General features: G+C 37.4%; 1 protein-coding gene and 1 long non-coding RNA gene across 4 annotated transcripts in view; one reads left to right on the top strand and one right to left on the bottom strand.

Annotated features, from left to right (window-relative positions):
- LOC116458104 (uncharacterized) overlaps positions 1–6,900 on the bottom strand; it is a 399,126-nt gene extending 392,226 nt beyond the window's left edge. Inside the window, exon 1 of the long non-coding RNA XR_004245192.2 lies at positions 6,524–6,900. This is a non-coding gene — a long non-coding RNA (uncharacterized LOC116458104). The remainder of the gene's footprint in view (positions 1–6,523) is intronic.
- A 186-nt stretch (positions 6,901–7,086) lies between these two features.
- Positions 7,087–10,959, top strand: ZWINT (ZW10 interacting kinetochore protein). Of its 3 annotated transcripts, none has more exons than XM_032137709.2 (9): positions 7,087–7,185; positions 7,992–8,082; positions 8,234–8,357; positions 8,522–8,688; positions 8,835–8,891; positions 9,412–9,450; positions 9,672–9,815; positions 9,912–9,994; positions 10,186–10,959. In XM_032137709.2, exons 1-8 carry the CDS (start codon positions 7,145–7,147, stop codon positions 9,951–9,953), a joined length of 705 nt encoding a protein of 234 aa, XP_031993600.1. In that variant the 5' UTR covers positions 7,087–7,144; the 3' UTR covers positions 9,954–9,994; positions 10,186–10,959. The 3 variants fall into 3 exon arrangements, with proteins under 3 accessions (XP_031993600.1, XP_031993595.1, XP_031993587.1); XM_032137704.2 differs by having other exon boundaries at positions 9,654–9,815; XM_032137696.2 differs by having other exon boundaries at positions 9,412–9,554; positions 9,635–9,815.
- The last annotated feature ends 9,779 nt before the right edge of the window (positions 10,960–20,738 follow it).

Here is a 20,738-nt window from a genome sequence, read left to right as displayed (position 1 = left end):
TTTAAAAGGATTTAAATGTCCATTGATGGATGAATGGATACGGAAAATGACACATAGTAGTATATTATCCACTTTTTAAAAACTAAGAGAATCTTTTCATATGTCATCATAGGAATGAACATTGACATATTATACTACGTGAAATAAAATGGTCACAGAAATGCAAATATTTCATGACTCCATTTATGTAAGGTATCTAAAGTCTCAAACTCTCAGAAACAGAAAGTGGGATTGTAGTTGCCTAGGGTTAGGGGGAGAGGGGAAATGAGAATTTGCTGTTCAACGAGTATAGAGCTTTAGTCATGAAAGATGAAAAATATCTACAGACCTGCTATACAACCATGTTCATACAGTTAACAGTTATATACTGTACATGTAAACATTTTTTAAAAGGTAGATTTCATGTTACAGATTTTACCACAATTGACAACATATTTTAAAATGTTCTAAATCCATGAAAACCTAAATATGGCTATATAATATTGTTTAAAACTATGTAATAAGAGGCACTGTGAGACAGTATATAGAGAGTGGTACGGGAAAGTAGAGAAGCACCATTTAGATAACGTCCAGTGGCTGTCAGGATCACCAGGAAAGGACTTTCAGAAGAACTGATATCGAAGCAAGGGATGGAAAATGAGTGGTATTTTTCACATAAGTATGCAGGTTTTGATGACATGATATTTCAGTCAAAAGGAAGAGCATATGACAAAGGTTAAGGGCAACCGAAAGCAAGTTTTACTTTAGGGTAGGGAGATATAGGTAGAGAAAAATGGGAAAGTGAGGAGGGGAAAATAAATAGGAAAACATTTTTAAAAGTCATAAACAGTCATTAACATGTAGGGACTAAAAAAATGTTAAGAGAGTTTGGTATCTCAAGCATTCACTTAATAGACTGTAAGTTTTATATCTCTTTTATTCACACTCTATACCATATTCTCCACATCAGTACAGTGTGTTGCACACACTAGATGTTTAATAAATATGCATGGAAAGACTTAATAAAGCAATGAAAATATACAATCAGATTTACATTTTAGAAAGCTTTACTTATCTTTGGGGAAGGGATTATAGAAAGCTCTCAAAATATTAACCCTGAACAGTCTTCCAGCTTGCATCTGAAGAGCAACCATGGTGCCATATATACTCATGAAGCATACTATATATCTGTGAAGGATAGTGTACATAGCTATGCCTCTAGCAAAATGTTTTAATGACACATTTATACATTTTCTTTATTGAAAATTTTATTCTGAATTCCAAAATTTGTTTAACACTTTATACAAGTTCATTAGTTAAGTTTGGGTCAAGAGAGTAAACATATGCACCCTCAGCATATCCCTAGTGACTTCTTACATAAAAAGGTTAGGTGCTAATGGAAGATCAACAAGGCAAAATATATCAGTTAAATGAAATATCCTTTAGACTGGGAACAGAAGTTCCAATAAAGGCACAGACTGCATTAACAGTTGGATAGTCATTAACTATGACACGTTTGTCCTTGATGTTCAAAGATAATAATCACTGGGTGGGTTTCTCTCAACATGTGAAGATATTTGGAAAATCAAAATTGTGTGACCAGCTGCTCACAGGTGAAAGCTCTGTTGAGCCTTTCATTTTTTGGCAGCTCAACCTTTTTGACTCATGCCCTACATATGCCATTGCTTCAAAAAAATGTACAGAATCTCTTATTGTTTTACACCAATTCAATTGACTTGCTGCCGTTACCTACTACTGCACAGCTGTGTCACAGGGCTTGCATGCTGCCTCAGAAGCTACAGCTATAAGCTTAATAGCAAACCACTTTTAAATGGAGCATCAATTATGGCTTTCAGAGAGACTATTTAAGACCCAGAACATATGTGACCGAAAGGGATAACAAATTTTCATCAGAGCCTTTTATTTTATAAATTAGAAAATATGTTTATAAAACTTAAATTCATTACCAAAATTATAAATTGGCTAGTAACACAAGTGAGGCCGGTGTCTTTTCCAGTATATAACATTGTTAATAAAATAGTCCATTGATAACAGCAATCTTTCTTTCCTTTCCTTTTCTATTTTCTTCATTCATGACTTCTTTTCTTCTTTCCTTTCTTTCTTCTTTCCTTTTATTTAGGCAACCACTTAACTTGTTAATTCATTTACTTGTAATTTTACTTTCCAGGCACGTATTATGTTCTAGGATCACTGCTAATTTTGAATGATATAAAAATACGTTATAATGACAGCTATAAATAAAGTTTCAGAAAGAAGATGGTGTTGATTCACTTTTTTCTGTTCCTTCCTCTTCTCTAAGTATAATTACATACTCTGCAAATTATTTAATAGACAACAATAAAAGGATTCTGAAAGCTGTAAAGAAGGCGGACAGGCTAGAGACTACAGGACTTGAGAAATAATAATGTGATAGGTTCCCTGAGATTTCTTTTCAGTTTCTCTATATTTCAGGTATTGGAAAGGCCTACAGCAAGGAACAACCAATAGGCATAGAATAAAAAAAGGGTAAAACTTGCTCTTTTTGACCAAAGGCCTGGCAGAGTAGAAGCCAAGAGACCTAAGGGGATTGTTAAGCATTTTCCACAAAGGAGGCTTCTGTTAATGATCAAATTCATTAACAGCAGTGAAACAGTGAATCCTCAACCATCTCAGCCTTTGCTCCATGACTCAGGCCAGGTGGGTGTTATGATCTCCCAGCAGCTGCAGAAGTAAAGCCCTAGTTATTCAATCCCCATTCTGGATCCAGGGCCCTGAGAGTGGCCCCATCTGCTCACAGCTACAACAATAGCAAAGCCCTGTATCTCCTTGGTTTCCACCCAGTAGTATAAAGACAAGATTCAGTGGCTTCTAGCTTCACCCCAGAAGACTGCCCAGTGATCCTGCAGATAGCACCAGTTGGGGGGATTCAGCAGGAGGAGCTCCAGCAGCATGAGAAAATAGAGCAGCCAAGAATAACACTGAAAGGGTTTGGGAACTAAACTTTATGAGAATGAAAGCTCACAGAAGTAGAATGGAACTGACACATTAAACTTAAACTAACTTCCTGATAAAACAGAAGACTTAGATAGAAAAAAAGAATTACCTAACAGAATAACCAAAATGTCCAGGATACAATAAAACATCACTCATTATACTAAGAAGCAGGAGAACTAAAATTTAGTGAGAAAATTAAGGAATGCCAATATGGAGACGAATTGGAGTCATTTGAGGGAGAATTTTAAAACAACTATCATAAAACTGCTTTAGAAATCTCATGGAATTTAGAAGATCTCAGCAAAGATACAAGTTATACAAAATAAATAAATGGAATTATGTAGCTCAAAATTCCATCACTGATATTACATAGACACCAACAAACCTCACTTATGTAAACTGATATATAACAAATACATACGTAGAATATACTTTCAATGTTAAAATGTCTAAACATGCACATTAATAGACAAGATTTGACAGAGTAGGTTTAAAAAAACCATAACCAACTATATGCTCTTTTTAAGAAACTCAAAAATAGCAACACATACATTAAAAGAAAAATTATGCAAAAAGAATATATTCTGCATACATTAATAAAAATTGCAGTAGTGCCTACATTAGCATTATAAAGTTAGGCCTTGGAACAAAAAAAATACTAGGAGAAAATATGGGCATTACATTATAATTAAAAATTTAAAAACCCATCATGAACATATAGCAATATTATATGTGTATGAACCAAACTCCAGGGCTTCAACCTATGTGACAAAAATACAGACAGAACTGAAACGAGAAATAGACAAATCCACAAATACAGTGGGAAGTTTCCCTATTTTATTTTCAACAATTGGTAGAATGACATGACATAAAAGAATATGGATGACAGAACGATATCATCAACCAATAGTTTCGATTTGGCACTTATAAAACATGCCAGGAAATATTAATAATAAAGATACAAACATAAATCAGTGTTATTGAAAACACAACATTTATAGAGGAGAAACAATAAACCCAAAGTTATTTCTGAAAAAGAAAGTCTACAAATGAATACAACTAAAGCTGGACTAATTAAGAGAAAAAGAGAGAGGAAAGAAAGGAGAAAGAGAGACAGAGAGAGAGACAGACAGAGTAAGAGACTACCAGAAATAAGAGAGGATAAATTACTACAGATCCTCAAGAAATTGAAGGCCAGGTGCGGTGGCTCATGCCTGTAATCCCAGCACTTTGGGAAGCTGAAGCGGGCAGATCACCTGAGGTCAGGTCTTCGAGACCAGCCTGACCAACACGGATCTGCCTGCCTCGGCCTTCCAAAGTGCTGGGATTATAGGTGTGAGCCACTGCGCCCGGCCTAGTTAGCCTTCATTTTTGAAAGCTGTTTGCTGGAAATAATAATCAAGGTTGACTTTTTTTGATTCTTACAGTACTTGAAAGATGTTACTCTACTGTCTTGCTTGCATTGTTCCAAGAAGAAATTTCCCGTAATCCTTATCTTTGTTTCTATGTAACATGTGCCCCAACACCCCTAATTACTTTACAATTTTTTATCAATGGTTTTGAGTTATGCAATTATGGTATAACTTGATGTCATTTGCTTAATATTTCTTGTGTTTGAGATTTGTGAAGCTTCTTGAATATATGAATTTATATTTTTCATCACATTTCAAATTTTTTGGTCTTTATTATGTTTTCTTGTCCTCTCCCCTTGCCTCTCTCTCAGAGATTCCACTTTCAAGTATATTATTAGGCTGTTAGAAGTTGTCTCACAGCTCACCATTGATTTGTTCATGTTATTTTCATTTTTTAATATTCTGTGATTGATTTTCGGTAGTTTCTCTAGAGCTGTGTTTCACTTTCATTCTGCAATGTGTAACATACTATTAATACCATCTAATTCCATCTATCACGTTGTAGTTTTCACCTCTACAAGTTTGATTTAGGTCTTTATTACAAGTATTGTGTCTTTGGTTAACTTTTTTTAACAGCTTTTATGACAGCAATAAAGTGTAAATTTAGTGGTTTTCTGTATAGAATTGTACAACCTTCACCATAACCTAATTGTAGAACATTTTATTTATCCCTTTAAAAGAAACACTATATCCATTTGCAGTCCCTCCCCATACTCTCTCAACCTCTTATTCCCACCAATCCCCAGCCTTGGACAAGCACTATATAAATTTACTTTCTGTTGCTATAGATTTGTCAAATCTAGACATTTCACATAAATGAAATAATATATTATGTGGTCTTTTGTAATTAGCTTCTTTCACTTAGTATATTTTCAAGGTTCATTCATATTTTAGCATATAGTAACCATTATTTAGCATGTAATAAAGTTCTCTTTATTACTGATTAATACTTCATTGAATGAAAGTATGCATTTTCACTCACCAGCTAATGGGCCTTTGGGTTGTTTTTACCTTTCAGCTTTTGTGAATAATGCTGCTATAGAGGTTTGTGTACTTCTGTGTCCCCATGTTTTTATTTGTCTTGGATATATAACTAGGAGTGAAATTGTGACTCATATGGTAACTCTATGTTCAAAGCCTATGCACCATTTTACATTTCCATCATCAACATGAGAATTCCACTTTCTTTACATCCTTAGCATCACTTGCCTTTTTCATTACAGTTCTGATATCTTTTTGAAGATATGGGATATAGTTACAACAACTGTTTTAATGTCCTTGCCTGTTGATTCTAACATTACTTCAGTTCTGATCAGCAATTGATTTTTCTCCTCATTATGTGTGTTTTTTTTTTTTTCTTTTTGCAAGCTTGGTAATTTTTCTTTGTATGCCATATGTAAATTGCACCTTAATTGGTTGGTGAACATTTTTCTATTTCTATAAATACTGCTTAAGTTTGGTCTTGTCATCTGTCATGGTTTGTTAAGTTTGATCTATTTGGGTCTTACTTTTAAGAGTTAGATAGCACTACAGCACTGATCAGCTAGGACTAATTACTGCCTACTAAATAATTAGTAAACAACTATTAAATCAAGACTTTTTTTGTGTGTACTCTGTCCAACGTCCTGTGGACTATGAAGTTTTCCAGCCTGGTTAGTGGAAATAGAGACTATTTCTGACCCTCTGTAATGTCTATATATATATATATATTTTTTTTTTTTTGAGACGGAGTCTCGCACTGTCACCAGGGCTTTAGTGCAGTGGCGCAATTTCGGCTAACTGTAACCTCAGCCTCCCGGGTTCAAGCAATTCTCCTGCCTCAGTCTCCCGAATAGCTGGGATTACAGGCGCCCGCCACCACGCCCAGCTAATTTTTTTTGTACTTTTAGTAGAGACGGGGGTTTCACCATGTTGGCCAGGCTGGTCTCGAACTCCTGACCTCGTAATTCACCTGCCTCAGACTCCCAAAGTGCTGGGATTACAGGCGTGAGCCACCGCGACCGGCCATGTCCTGGTATCTTTAAAAATCTTTTGGCTAGTTTCTTGAGACACATACTGCTCAGTACTCAACTGAATGAATACCAAGTTCTCTCTCAGCAGTTCTCTTTCTCCTGTACTCTGCAAAGAACATTACCTACCTTGGTCTCCCCGGAATATCTGTTCTATTTTGCCAACGCAGGCAATCCGCTGGGCTCTGCTTGAGTTCACTCTCCTGTATCGCATCTATAAAATACTGATATCTCTGAAAGCAGCTCGCTTTTTGAGCTCAGATCATTTGCTTCCAGTATCTCCCGGATCACTATTCTTCTTTACTGATTCCCAGCGTCTTAGAAACAACCCCACTGTTTTTCGTTTTTTTTTTTTTTTTCTACAGCAGTAGTGAATATTTTAAATAAAGTGTCAATGCTGTAAGTTTCCCCTAAAATGCAAACTCAAGGAAACGCTTTCCCTCTTTCGAGTAAAGAAAGAACTTCCACAGGCGCGCGGCCGAGTTCAAGCCCCACTTACAGTCTCTGGCACCCCGTACGGACTAGCGCGCAGGCGCAGAACCCGTGCGCGCCTAGCCATAACCGCGCTTGCGCCAAGCAGCGAAGCACGCCAATGTGCGAATCTGCGCCTGCCAATTAGAGCGCACAGTGGTTCTTGATGCCCGCCCACTAAACCCTGCAGCCAATCGCCTGCCCCGGCGCGAAGTCGACTGTGACTTCAAAGTAAACCTAGGGATTGTGGGAAGGCAGCTGGACTTGGCGCCTGGAAAGATGGAGGCAGGGGAGACAGAGGCGGAAGCTGCAGCCCTAGAGTAAGTTTTCGCGGCTAAGTGGCAGCTGGGGCCGGGCCTGGGAGGACCTTGTGGGCCCCTATGTGTAATGATTGGTGCCCAGAACCCTGTACAGCTGTTGAGGTTCGACCCTGTCGTGAAGTGATCCTCACCGCAGTCCCAAGTTCCTGAGGTGACTGTTGCCTGCTCCAGGAGTACGGCCTTTGGGGGACCGTTCGCCGCTCCCCACATCCACGTACTCCACAGGATGTGCTCTAGGAGATGGTTTCACTTCTGTCTTCTTGTCCCAACACGACACATTCCCAATCACTTCTCATCCCCATCCCTGCCCCTTCGTAGACTGCTCCAGTCCCTAATAATGAAAAACCCTAGAGTAGACCCAGGCATCCAGCCCTTTGCCCTGAGTCCTTTCTCAGCTATTCCAAGACCCTGTCCCAAGGCTGGTGCTCAGTGCCAGGAGGGATCCCAAGGCCCAGCATTCTTCCCCTTCCATGCATATCTCCCTGGCTTCCTTCACATCCTGACTCAAATGGTTTCTCTTCAGTGAGACACTCCCTATTTAAAATCTCAGCGCTTTCCTCAAACTCCTTATCCACTAGCCCTGCTGATTTTCCTTTTGGCACGTATTACCACCGTATGCCCTCCATGCACGCCATTCCTGGTTGCAGGCTGTGGGCCCTTCAGGCCCTTATGCAAACTCTGGTCAAGGCAAGACTCTCAATACTATATATACTGATTACACATCCACATTTGTTTGTGTACACAGACGAACTGTAGAACTAGCACCACAAGAAACTGCAATTTTCTGTGTTTCCTTGCCCCTCCAGGGTCCTGGCTGAGGTGGCAGGCATCCTGGAACCTGTAGGCCTGCAGGAGGAGGCAGAACTGCCAGCCAAGATGCTGGTTGAGTTTGTGGTGGTATGTATAAGATGAGAGCGAGCCTTTCAGAATCCAGGGTCTGGTCCTGGCTCCTCTTACTGAGATACAGGGCAGCATTGGCAGAGAGCAGACTTAAGGAAACCTGTAAGGAGGTAAGGATGTTCCCTGTCTCTGCCCTCCCTCTGAGCAGGACTCTCAGAAGAAAGACAAGCTGCTCTGCAGCCAGCTTCAGGTAGTGGATTTCCTGCAGAACATCCTGGCTCAGGAGGACACTGCTAAGGGTCTGGACCCCTTGGCTTCTGAAGACACGAGCCGTGAGTAGGCAGGGGATTGGAGTAGCAGCTGGCCTGAGTGGGGAACGAAGGAGGATTTCAGTTAGGTCTCCCATTTGGCTGATGGGAAGGAGGCCCAGTGTTGCAGGGAGGCAGGCTAGCAGGCCACCCTCACTCATGTTTTCATTCCTGGTGGCTCATCTCAGGACAGAAGGCAATTGCAGCTAAGGAACAATGGAAAGAGCTGAAGGCCACCTACAGGGAGCACGTAGAGGCCATCAAAATTGGCCTCACCAAGGCCCTGACTCAGATGGAGGAAGCCCAGAGGAAACGGACACAACTCCAGGAAGTCTTTGAGCAGCTCCAGGCCAAGGTACACCCAGGGGTCTTGAGTACAGGGAGGGAAGGGCAGTCAGATAGGAAGAGGGAAAGAGTGAGCAAGCTGAGTTGTGCCAGCTTGCAATCTCCCAAAATTCCAGCCAGAAAAAATAGACTTCTCTTGGTCTTTCTCCCTTGTAGAAACACATGGCCATGGAGAAACGCAGAGCAGCCCAGAACCAGTGGCAGCTAAAACAGGTAGGTTCAGCCCCCTAGGAGAATATCCCTTCCCACCACCATGCCATTGTATCGGCTGTGTCCCCTGTCTAGAAAACCTTTTTGCTTCCTCCTTTGAGGCACTATAATATAAATACCAACATGGGCTTGAATCTCAGTATCACCACTTACCACTGCATGACCTTGGGCAGGTCACCTGTTTCTTAATCTAAAATGGAGGCAATAATAACACCTACTCTAGAGAGTTATTAAGATGATTAAATGATCATTACAGCAAGGGCTTAAAATAGTACCTGGCACATAGCAAGTTAAATAAGTGTTATCACCTTTGTGCCCCTCCCCCCTCAAGAGTGCCTCACCCTAGAACAGCTCATTCTGATCTTTCCTTTTCTCTAGGCCCCTACTCCACCCTGAAGTGAATAGAGTCCCTCTTTACATCATTGAGCCTGAGCCCTGAGCTGGGTGTAGGTTGGAGGGGTTGGAGGGAGTTTCTAAGACCTCAACATCTGATGCATAATGTCTGCACGCTCACTCCTGGCAGGAGAAGCATCTGCAGCATCTGGCGGAGGTTTCTGCAGAGGTGAGGGAGCGTAAGACAGGGACTCAGCAGGAGCTTGAGGGGGTGTTTCAGAAACTTGGAAACCTGAAGCAGCAGGCAGAACAGGAGCGGGACAAGCTGCAGAGGTAAGTTCGGGAGCATGGGCTGCAGATTCAGAATGGTCCAGCTGAAATTCCTTTCCTTCACACTTACCTCCTCTTTGCAGGTGTCAGACCTTCCTCCAGCTTCTGTATACCCTGCAGGGTAAGCTGTTGTTCCCTGAGGCTGAGGCTGAGGCTGAGGCTGAGGCAGAGAATCTTCCAGATGATAAACCCCAGCAGCTGACTCGACCCCAGGAGCAGAGTACAGGAGACACCATGGGGAGAGACCCTGGTGTGTCCTTCAAGGTAAATGAGAGATGGAACAGGTGGACATGGGCAGGCAGGTGGAGACAGAAGCTGGGAGATTGGCCTTACCCACTGTCTATACTGTATTTCTCCAAGGCTGTCAGTCTACAACCTGCTGGAGATGCAAATTTGCCATGACTTCCTGGAGGACAACAGCATGGAGAAAGATCCTAGAACAGGTCAGACCCAACTCAGGCCTTGGTGTCCCTGGACTGCAAGTGTGGAAGGAGGGAAAGCCTGCTTTACCTCTCTCTGCATCTGAGCTCTGCTACCCATGGAACAGATGGATGGTGGGAACAGGAAAGAGTTTATGTTACACCTCATTCCCATGCTCAGCCCACCCAGAGCTAACCCCTGTCTTCTTCCCCAGGCCTCTGACTTCCCTCACCTCGCAACCATCATTACAGGAAAGACTGTGAACTCCTGAGTTCAGCCTGATTTCTGACTACATCCCAGCAAGCTCTGGCATCTGTGGATTAAAAGCCCTGGATCTCTCTCAGTTGCGTATTTGTTCATCTTCATATGCTGGCAGGAAGAACTATTAATACAGATACTCAGAAGCCAATAACATGACAGGAACTGGGACTGGTTTGAACACAGGGTGTGCAGATGGGGAAGGGGTACTGGCCTTGGGCCTCAGGGGTTGCTTCCCCCTGTGATGCAGACATGCTGAATTTAATTCGAGGAGGAGAATGTTTTAGGCAGGTGCTTATATGTGGGAAGATAATTTATTCACTAATCCAAATTTTATTCATGGATCCAAATGTTTGTTGAGTCCTTTCTTTGTGCTAAGGTTCTTGCTGTGAACCAGTTATAACAGTGAGCTCATGTGACTTTTAGGATGTATAGCCTAGTGTTAACATTCTTGGTATCTTTTTGTACCTTACCTAAAACATTTCTCGATCACTGGTTTCAGATGTTCATTTATTATATTCTTTTCAAAGATTCAGAGATTGACTTTTGTCATCCACTATTGTATGTTTTGTTTCATTGACCTCTAGTGATACCTTGATCGTTTCCTACTTTCTGTTTTCGGATGGAGAAGATGTACCTTTTTTGTCAACTCTTATTTTTATCAGATGATCAACTCACGTATTTGGATCTTTATTTGTTTTCTCAAATAAATATTTAAGGCTATACATTTCTTCTGACTTCCTTTATTTTCATAATCATTCAATTCACAGCATTTTCTATATTCTGTTATAATTATTTCATTGATGCATAAATTTCTTTGAAAAATAATTTGGTCTTCTATTGATTGTGGGAAGATAATCTAATTTGGTCAGAGAATATCATCTATTTAACAAACTTTTAAATTTGGTGAGTGAATTATAGCCTTGATGTCATCTGTTTTAATGTTTCACATAGGTTTGGAAAGAATGCATTTTAGATTGCGTGTAGTATTTTCTATTAGATTATGTTTGCAATTTTTGTTTCAATTTATATCTTTTATATACTTAATTTTTCGTTGTCTGAATATCACCTGAGAGAGGTGTGTTCAAATCTCCAACTATGATAGTGGATTTGTTCATTTCTCTTTATAGTTCCATTTTCTTACATACTTTGCAGCTACTTTATTAAGGTATATGTAAATTTACATTTATATTTTTCTTCTGAACTGAACTCTTACCTTTGTGTGGTAGCCTGCTTCATCTATAGGCTAATGTGTTTAACCTTGAAGACTATTAGTTTTAATATTAATATAACTTTGTCAATTCTTTTGGTTACCCTTTGCTTGACATCCTTTCTCTTGAATTTCCATTCTTTTTTAGTTTCAACCTTTCTTTATATTTACCACTTGTATACAGCATTTAAAGGGTTATTTATAAAAAACCTGTCACATTTGTCTTTATGATTTTCTAGTTGTGTCAATTTTTTATTTGCTTTCTCTTGGCTTTTTATTTATCCCTTTCATGCCTTTTAATTTTATTTTTTTATTGTTTTTTCATGCTTTTTGTTTGTTTGTTTAGAAGGTCTAATTTAGACCTGCTAGTTTAGCTTTCATAGTTAGCAATGTCTCAAGTTAGTTAAAGAATTAAAGACTCTTGATCCTTTTCTTAATAAATGAAGCCTTAATAAATGAAGTTGGTGCTTATAACACCTGTATTTAGTGCTCTATAGTTTTGCTATATTGTGAATAGTTTGGGACTCTGGTTTATTTATTCATTCTGTTTGCAATTAGTTGAGCTTTCTAAATTGCCACTCTTTCAACAATTCTGGAATATTTTCAGCTTTATCTGTTTAAAAAACACTCTTACCTCTTTTGTATTAGCCTATTCTAAGATGCCAATTAGACATTGATCAAATTTTCTAACTTTTTTCTTCATGTCATGCAAACTTTATTTTGTAGTTACCTTTGCTCTTTCTCTTTAGATTGTGTTCTAGATGCTTTTTCTAAGTCTATTTTAACTTTATATAGCCAAGCTATTGTTTTTTCATCAGTTTCTTAATTTTTGATCTTTGATTTTCATTTCAATAAGTTGTATTAGATCTCAGTTTACTACTGTTTTTGGATATTTTCTTCTGGCTTACATTTTGAGCTTTTTAATTTTTTAAATTCTTGATGTATTTGACTACATAGTAGGTATACATACGAGCTTATTTTTTATTATCTTAATATATGGACACTTCGTTATCTTTTTTCGAAAGGTTCATAATATATAACTTTATTGGCTTCTCATGCTCCCTGTTTAATATAGTTCATGTAGTTTTACTTTGAGCTGCCTATTTTTCCTGAATTTTACCGTTATGGCCTGATATAAAATTGAGATAATTTGTGTTAACTTCTGTCAATAGCTTGTGGGCATTACCTGTATAACTTAGAAATGTTAAAATGAATGTTTTTAATGTTTTTTATATTTGTGTGCTATCTCATTTTTCATTCCTGTTGTTTATTTTCTTTCTTATTAGTATTTCCCAGAGGCTTTTTTTTTTTCCTACTTTATATGTCTTTCAAAAGCACAGGTATTGGATTATTTTCTTTAATGTTGCTTTTAATACATTCTTTTAATTATTTTTTGTCTATTATTCCCTTCTGCTTTAATTTTTAATATTTGGATTTTTAAAAATTAATATTTGATAATACATATATGTTCTTACAGTCCAACAAACGCACTTACATATTTACATTTTTATTTGACCACCACTCTGAGAATAATTCATATATTTTAATACATAGGCCATTGATTATTTCTAAATAGATTATAATTTTAGTATTCATTTTATTTTAAATCAAGAAGGTTTCCTTTGTTGCCCTTGCCTCTCAAATGTATTTGTAATAGTGTTTAGTTCCTCAATGAATTTAAGATAATTTTCTTTGTTATTTTTAATGTACCAAATTTTGTAATCTTACTGTTACTTCTATTATTCGGAATATTTGCTTCAAATGGTATGACACCTCTGAATATTGTTCCTTAAAATTTATTAGTTACATATAGGCTTATGTATATGCATAATCATATATGTTCTTACAGGGAAGAGATTTTATCATTTTTGTTCATCACTAAACCCACAAGTTCAAGAAAAATCCTATAGAGAGTAGATCCACAAACATTGGTGAAAATGTAAATGGTTGCCAAAAATGAAAAAGGAACACAATGCATACAGGAGGTATTCCAAATTTTTAAGTGTGTCTTGGAAGTGTGTATGAGATTTCACAGAAGTAACACCCCAAAAAACATTTTACTTCTATATTATGACTTCTATTGCATCTACTTTTTCCAAAATATTATTGTTTTCTAACAGAGTTCTAAACATTGAAAATCATTTAACACATTGCATTCAGTATTTCTGATCATTTTTATCTAACCAGTCACTAGGATCAGTTTCTAAAAAACAGCATGAGAGAGATAAAACTTGTTCAGAGTACCCTCCTGAAATTATTAAGCTCTTCTATATTTATGTGACTTATTCTATCAGGTAAATATTCTTATTATCCCAGATAGTGTCAGCAAAGCCAATACTGCACATTCTGTCTGTACAGTTTCGAAATTTATAAAATTAAGGTTTCATTTCTAATACTCTCCCCTGCCATAACAAGATGGGCATTTTCCGCTGCTCTTTAACTCTTAGAGTGCTAAACTTGTACTTTTTGCAGCAGTGTTATCAGTGAGGGTTTTGAATATCTCTAAAAATAAATGGCTTTCTTCCCTGTGCTACCAGTACATCATACGATACTAGGCGTATATATTTTATTGAAGTATTGTTTTTATGAGCTTGTTTTTCCAAAAGGGAATAAAATATCTACAAAGTGTGTTCGTGATAACATCTGAGAAGTTTCTGCTAACTCTGAAAATGCCATAACTATTTACACACAATGTTAATTTTCTCCTATTGTAGAGCCTTTCTGAGATTAAATCACCTCATTCTTGTCTTCCAGAATTTCTATAACTTGTATTGAATGTTTATGTCTCTGAGCCTCTTTATTTCTCTCTTTTATATATAAGTTCTGAGATATTAATAGAATGTGAAATTAAATAATTTTATTTCATTATGATTCCCAGTCCAGTTTTTAAATGACCCTTTTTATAGATAGAACACTGGGCTCTGAGGAACTTCCTGTTTGGGTTTGTAATTCATTAATTAACAAACATGCCCCACTGATACAATTTGCTCTTGAAACCCTGACTATCCTAGATTGTTTTGAGGCCAATTTAAAACTGTCATAAATTCGTTATGTCCTTAAATTTATAACTGTTAAAACAAAATTATGAAAAAGCAAAAAACCTTAATCTTCCTAGACCGCTGTAATATACAAAGACTGAACTTTGGATGCCATGTTTGTATGCATTTCTAAATTTTAAATTGTCAGATGGACTTTAGGAAACACACTACCCAAGGTGTGTGTAATTCATTTCATCATGCGTTATGTAGTAATTATACCCAAATGTAGAAGTTGATTGTTTAAGTGGGTAGATTACTATATACCTAAAATCATGCTTTATGATTGATAAAACCAGAGGAAATTCAGGATGATGCTTTCAGAAAATGATAGGACTATTAGAAAGATAAGGTTATCACTAAAATGTTTAAAATAAACCATAAAAAATATAATTTATTGCAAACATATTTGTTCTCTTTGTATGTACTATAAAAAATAACATGAATTGAAATAATTTGTTTTCTGGAAAAATGAATTATTGTTTAAAATATTCTGTAGATTCTCCAGGTTATCCAATATGTGAAATTTTATTGTAAAACTGGGTCTAATCTTTCCAAACAGTAAATGTTGATTTTATTAGTCTAGTTAAAAAGCAGTGATATTAAATATTCATCCTTATATAACTAATCACTGAACAATAATTTATTTTTTATATAGGCATTTGAGGAAAAATACTTCTCTTTGGGGATAGAAGCCTATCCACAGTCTCCATGTGTATGAGGGTTGGATAAAAGTAATTTGAAATAATTTATTTACTGAAATATAGCATTATCTCTGGTGGTTTCATTCTGTTACTTCATAAAGATAATAGACTGTGGGGGAAGATACATGGGTTTCTAGCTTGAAAATTCTAATGTTAATAATTACAAAGCATAACTTTGTTTCAGTATGTTTTCAACAGGGAAATAAGAGGAAAAGGAAAGAAATGATAAATTCACTAGAGAAATTCAACCGTAAAAATATAGAACATGTCTGTGTATGTGGTATTGTTACAGGGGGGTCTTTGTTCTTCAAGCTCCCAAGATGATGGCCGGCCGCTCCCCAGATGGTGGCGGGCCATTTGTTCTCCGACCTGGGGTTCTTGGCCTCACGGATTCCAAGGAATGGAACTTCGGGGCATGTGGTGAGTGTTATAACTCTATTAGAAGCCATGGGTCACGGAAGAGAACCGTGGAACCCAGCGACTAGGGTTCAGCTTGATTAGGACGAACCCGGGCACTTAGCTGTGCAGGAACAATGGCGAGCCTTTAGCCCGATAGGGAGCAGCAATGGATGCCTCGCTGAATCAGGAGGGCAGCAGGCACCCTGCCGGATCCGGAGGGATATAAGTTAGTGGCAGGTCTGCGACAGTGGCATTTAGCAGTGGTAGACAGTGTGCGAAAGCTCAGCTCAAGCCAGAACAAACACAGACCAGAAGAGTGTGCAGTTGCAAGATTTAATAGAGTGAAAACAGAGCTCCCATACAATGGGAGGGGACCCAAAGGAGGCTGCCCACTCCCAGCTCGAATGCCTGGGGTTTATATCCCAATCATTGTTCCTCCCCCTGTGCTCTCAGGCGATAGATGATTTGATTATTTCTTTATCTCTTGTTTTTAGCCTAATTGGTATTTTAGTGAGCTCTTTTTACTACCTGATTGGTTGGGTGTGAGCTGAGTTACAAGCCCCATATTTAAAGGGTGGTGCGGTCACCTTCCCCAGCTAGGCTTAAGAATTCTTAGTCGGCCTAGGAAATCCAGCTAGTCCTGTCTGTCAGTATGTCTTTATACATATATACATACATAACATAGCCAGGGAGAATGGAAATAAGATGGAAGAAGTGACTACTTGAAGGATATTATGGTATTTTTCAGATTCAGACCCTGCCATTAACCACTTGCTCTCCTAATTCCTGTACACAGGGACATAACATCTTTGCATCCACAAATGAACATACACCAGTACCTTCAATATTAAATATACTTACTTACGAAATGCTCACTGTATAGTATTAGGGAATATTTTACAAAGAGCTGCCCCTTAAGCTTAGCTTCCAATAGATGAAATTATCCAGAGGCAGATTTCATCAAACATTTATTGAAAGTCAGCTCTGTGCTGAACATAATTTCCAAGAATCTTTTAAAAAGAAACCACTTGGCCGGGCACGGTGGCTTACGCCTGTAATCCCAGCACTTTGGGAGGCCGAGGCGGGCGGATCACGAGGTCAGGAGATTGAGACCACAGTGAAACCCTGTCTCTACTAAAAATACAAAAAATTAGCCAGGGGAGGTGGCGGATGCCTGTAGTCCCAGCTACTCGGGAGGCTGAGGCAGGAGAATGGTGTGAATCCGGGAGGCAGAGCTTGCAGTGAGCCAAGATCACGCCACTGCACTCTAGCCTGGGTGACAGAGTGAGACTCCGTGTCAAAAAAAGAAAAAAGAAAAAACTCAATAGTCCTACCCTCTTTGAGTTTAAATTTGGAGTCAGGAAAGAAAAAAATATGAAAAATAATTCTATGAAAACGATGTTTATTATATTATTTTCAAAGACCAAGAAGCAGGATGTTTTGGCAGCACCAAGGATAATCTGTAATACTAAGCACGGGAAACATAAGTGAAATAAAGGAAGTGAGAGACTGATAGAATCAGGAATGCAAGTGGCCAAGCAGAGTTTGGAGCAGAGGATGGAAAGGAGGAAATGGGAATAGTGAGTTCACAAGGGCTTTTTATCTTTACCCGGATGGCTATAGGGATTCAAAGTCTTCACCCTGAAGCCATGGAAACCTGTTGGAAGTTTTCTTTCCTACTTTGTCAAATAATCTCCAGGTGCAATTTAGTATATTGAAATAGAGTTATCAAAGAAGTCACACCATCGATGAGCATATTTATGAGTTCTGGGCAGAATTCACATTTAGAAAGCAGTGCAAATGCTTCCATCCTCACATTTCCCTGAGTAACCATTGCTTATTATTGGTTCTTGCTATAATGACAGCAGCTAAAGAGCTGAAATCCATTTAGGCAATTAGATACACTAAAGCAACATTGGAGTGGCACCAGAATGGAGCTTCTATTTCTAAATGCTTAAATGCTTCTACTTAAAAATAAGTCACTACTTAAAAATACAATTACCATAATTATGAATAGCTGTACATTCTAGCCACCAAAATAATTCCCAAAGTAGTTAAATGGCACTAGTATTCCTGGATGGTCACAGTTAGCAATCAAAATAAAAACACACCTACCGGAAAGTGATGAACCACCCATCCCACAGCTCAGTGCTTTTTGGTATATTAATCACTAAAGACTCATGACTTCCTAAGAACATTGGAAAGCATTTTCAGCAATGCAAAATCACTTGTGCCTGAGTAACAGCCTCCTTATCAAGGCTTCAGAGACTAAGAATTTAAAATACGGAAAAAAAATCTCATCCATAGTGAATTTGTATTAAATGTTTGTATTAATAAAGAATAATACAAAATGTTTGTATTAAAGAATAGTAATCTATTTCACATTAATTAGCAAAATCATAGTTTTTCAACAAGACTCTTAACATGAATTTTAACAATTATGTTCAACAGTATTCAGAGATTCTTGGAATGTAAAGAGAAACAGTGCTGTACATTAGGTGCCTATGTCATCCTTGGCACTAGCACCAGGGTGCTCTAATTCTTTTGAGGAAGTAATAATAAAAATGGTATTTGATTTATAAAAAGTTTCATTGGTATTATAAGAAGAGGTTTTCTCTTTTACCCACTTGACTCCTGTGTCTACCCTCATCTCAAGAATTTTCAGGAACTAACTAGCTAAATCTAACTCTTGGTGTGGTGGCAGCTGTGGTGGTGTTGATATGAAAGAGTAGAAGTAGTGAAAGAAATGTTATCACAACAAAAAGGAAGGGCTAATAAATATTCAGGTAATTCTAACAATCATCATTACATACTGTATATATTTTGTATGGACACAAACTGAAACCATGGGATTCCATGCCCCTCGAGGCATACCTTTTTATATTTAAACAATGAAATGATTTGGGCCTTTGCATTGCATTTTATGTATCTCCAGAAAATTTAGTTTCCAATAAGAAAGGTATTAAGAAAAACATCTTTATTAAAGTACTTTACAATAAAATAATACTTTCTGTTAAAAATGTTAACTTAATTTTTATCTTGTAAATGTAGGTTATAAAGCTGTTTGATGACCTGGTTTGGTTTATCTAGCTAGGTATCTTGAAGTGTCATATGCATTAAAAATATATATGCATTTACATATATTTTAAACCGTTGTCAGGCATCCTTCTCTTCATAATTTAATTTATTTTGCTTTTTTTTTTTTAAGGAGTCATTTATTTCAATTATAAAGACACCTGGAAGCTACAGGAAACTCATCTAACTTAGTTGCAGTTCTGATTGCTATCAGCCGTTTGCTATTTTTTTTACCTGAGTTTCCTGTTTATTTGTAAAGAATCTAAATGACAGCCTGGTTCATTTTTAAATTTTGTATTAGGAGCAGCATTCACATTTCGTGCTGTCTTTGAATTCAAGAGATATTTGTGTCTTGGGTGTTTGTCTTAGTTGAATAATATTAAAGTTTTGTGAGAACAGTGTACTTGTTTTATTTGATCTAAGTTGAAGTCTATATAACATTTGTTATGTGGTTATATGAAATTATATGAAGGTCACTGTAATAATAGAAATGTATTATCTTGGAAGATAGTACCACTGAGCTTTTAGTTCTTAAAATTTGATATGCAATAGAGCCACTTGGAAGTGTTTTTTTTTTAAACGCAGGTTTCAGTCATCTCTAGGAGATTGCAATTCTCAATTCCTGGTTTAGATTTTCAAAAGTTAACAAATACCTCAGGTGATTATGATGTAGTGGATTTAGGGACCAGTTTCTGAGAAACTTTATACTATTTCTCATTAAGGCTTTAGCATATGAACAAGCCACAAGATGATACTTAAAACTTTGCAACAACAGACATGTACATTCTGAAAAGGACTGGACATCTAGAAATGAGTTTAAAGTATTGTTATACTAGAAGAACCGGGTGTGATATAGTGATGGGAGCACTGTGTTCTGGCCTAAATCTGAAGTCAAAAAAGATGTGCACCCTGAGGCAGAAAGATGATGCCAAAAAGATAGTAATGGTAGAATGAAAACAAACTTCTGCTTTAGAGTGTTTTGGCAAAGTAATATTTTTATTAAACTCATACGTGCTCACGCTCACACACACACAGGCCTGAAAAGCAGATGATGTTAGATAAAGTGAGTATAAAATCTTGCTTTGTTCCCAGAAGAAATAAACTCAGAAAATAGAAATCCTTATCTATGAAGAGATAAATTGCCCAATTTACTGGCTGTTCACCAAACACGGAGCTCAGTGACAGTCCCTATCCTCCTTTGGGATTAGATGAAGCCATATGACTGGATTATAGCTAAAAGAGTGTGGGAAGAAATGATATATACCACTTTCGACTACAGCTCATGAAATCCTCCCACACCCCGTCTTCCACTGTTTTTCTGTCTACTGACTAAATGGACAGGACACTGAGGAGCATGAGGAAAGTAGAGTCACAAAATGGAGAGAGCCTGGATCCTTGTCACTTGGAAGAAAATGGTTTAAGTGAGGATAACTGTGTTGGATTACTCTGAGTGAGGCATGGGAAACAAAAAAAAACATTATGATTATATGAAGTCACTGAAATATTGAGGTTGTGATATCAGAGAGTTTAAACGTTCTGAACACTATCCTGATTTCCCTAAGCCAATATTTCAGGAAAATCTCTTCAACTATTGTTGATAATAATTAAACATGTGTTGGGCTAGGAAAAGCTACTCTTTGAAAGATCTTTATCTTCAGTATAAAAAAAAATTGTAGGCACACACAATTTTAAACTGGAATTTCCACTTTAAGAGGGATTTGTGTCAAAAGAAGAGACGCTAGTTGCATTAAATTCTCCATTTCCCACATCAAAGATGCAAAAATATGTTACCAGATAGTGCTTTACTCACTATTACTTCAATCTCAAATATTCTGTGCTTAAACCCCAAGACATACCTGATTTGAGAAATTGATTGCTGAGCTATTTATAGTTTAAAATATATGGTTTGTCAAAATATTCTTATGTTCTTAGGAAGACTAAACAGTTTGAATCATTTTGAAGGATACCCAATGTTTATAAACTCTTTTAACATGAGTCTTACCATGACTAATGAATTCTTTGATCCCTGACCAGATAAAAGTTTTGTTTGGTAGGTTTATAATATGCTCAGCTTCAACCAGTATGT

The sequence above is a fragment of the Hylobates moloch genome, unplaced genomic scaffold, assembly GCF_009828535.3.
Source record: "Hylobates moloch isolate HMO894 unplaced genomic scaffold, HMol_V3 SCAFFOLD_3, whole genome shotgun sequence".
Taxonomy (NCBI): domain Eukaryota; kingdom Metazoa; phylum Chordata; class Mammalia; order Primates; family Hylobatidae; genus Hylobates; species Hylobates moloch.
This window is presented reverse-complemented; position numbering and strand designations above follow the sequence as displayed.

Bases quoted from the DNA above. Each gene is read 5' to 3' on its own strand.
- ZWINT (XM_032137696.2), top strand. From the start codon at position 7,145: ATGGAGGCAGGGGAGACAGAGGCGGAAGCTGCAGCCCTAGA. The intron at 8,083-8,233 runs GTATGTATAAGA...CCCTCTGAGCAG, and splicing joins TGCTGGTTGAGTTTGTGGTG to GACTCTCAGAAGAAAGACAA. The intron at 8,892-9,411 runs GTAGGTTCAGCC...CACTCCTGGCAG, and splicing joins ACCAGTGGCAGCTAAAACAG to GAGAAGCATCTGCAGCATCT.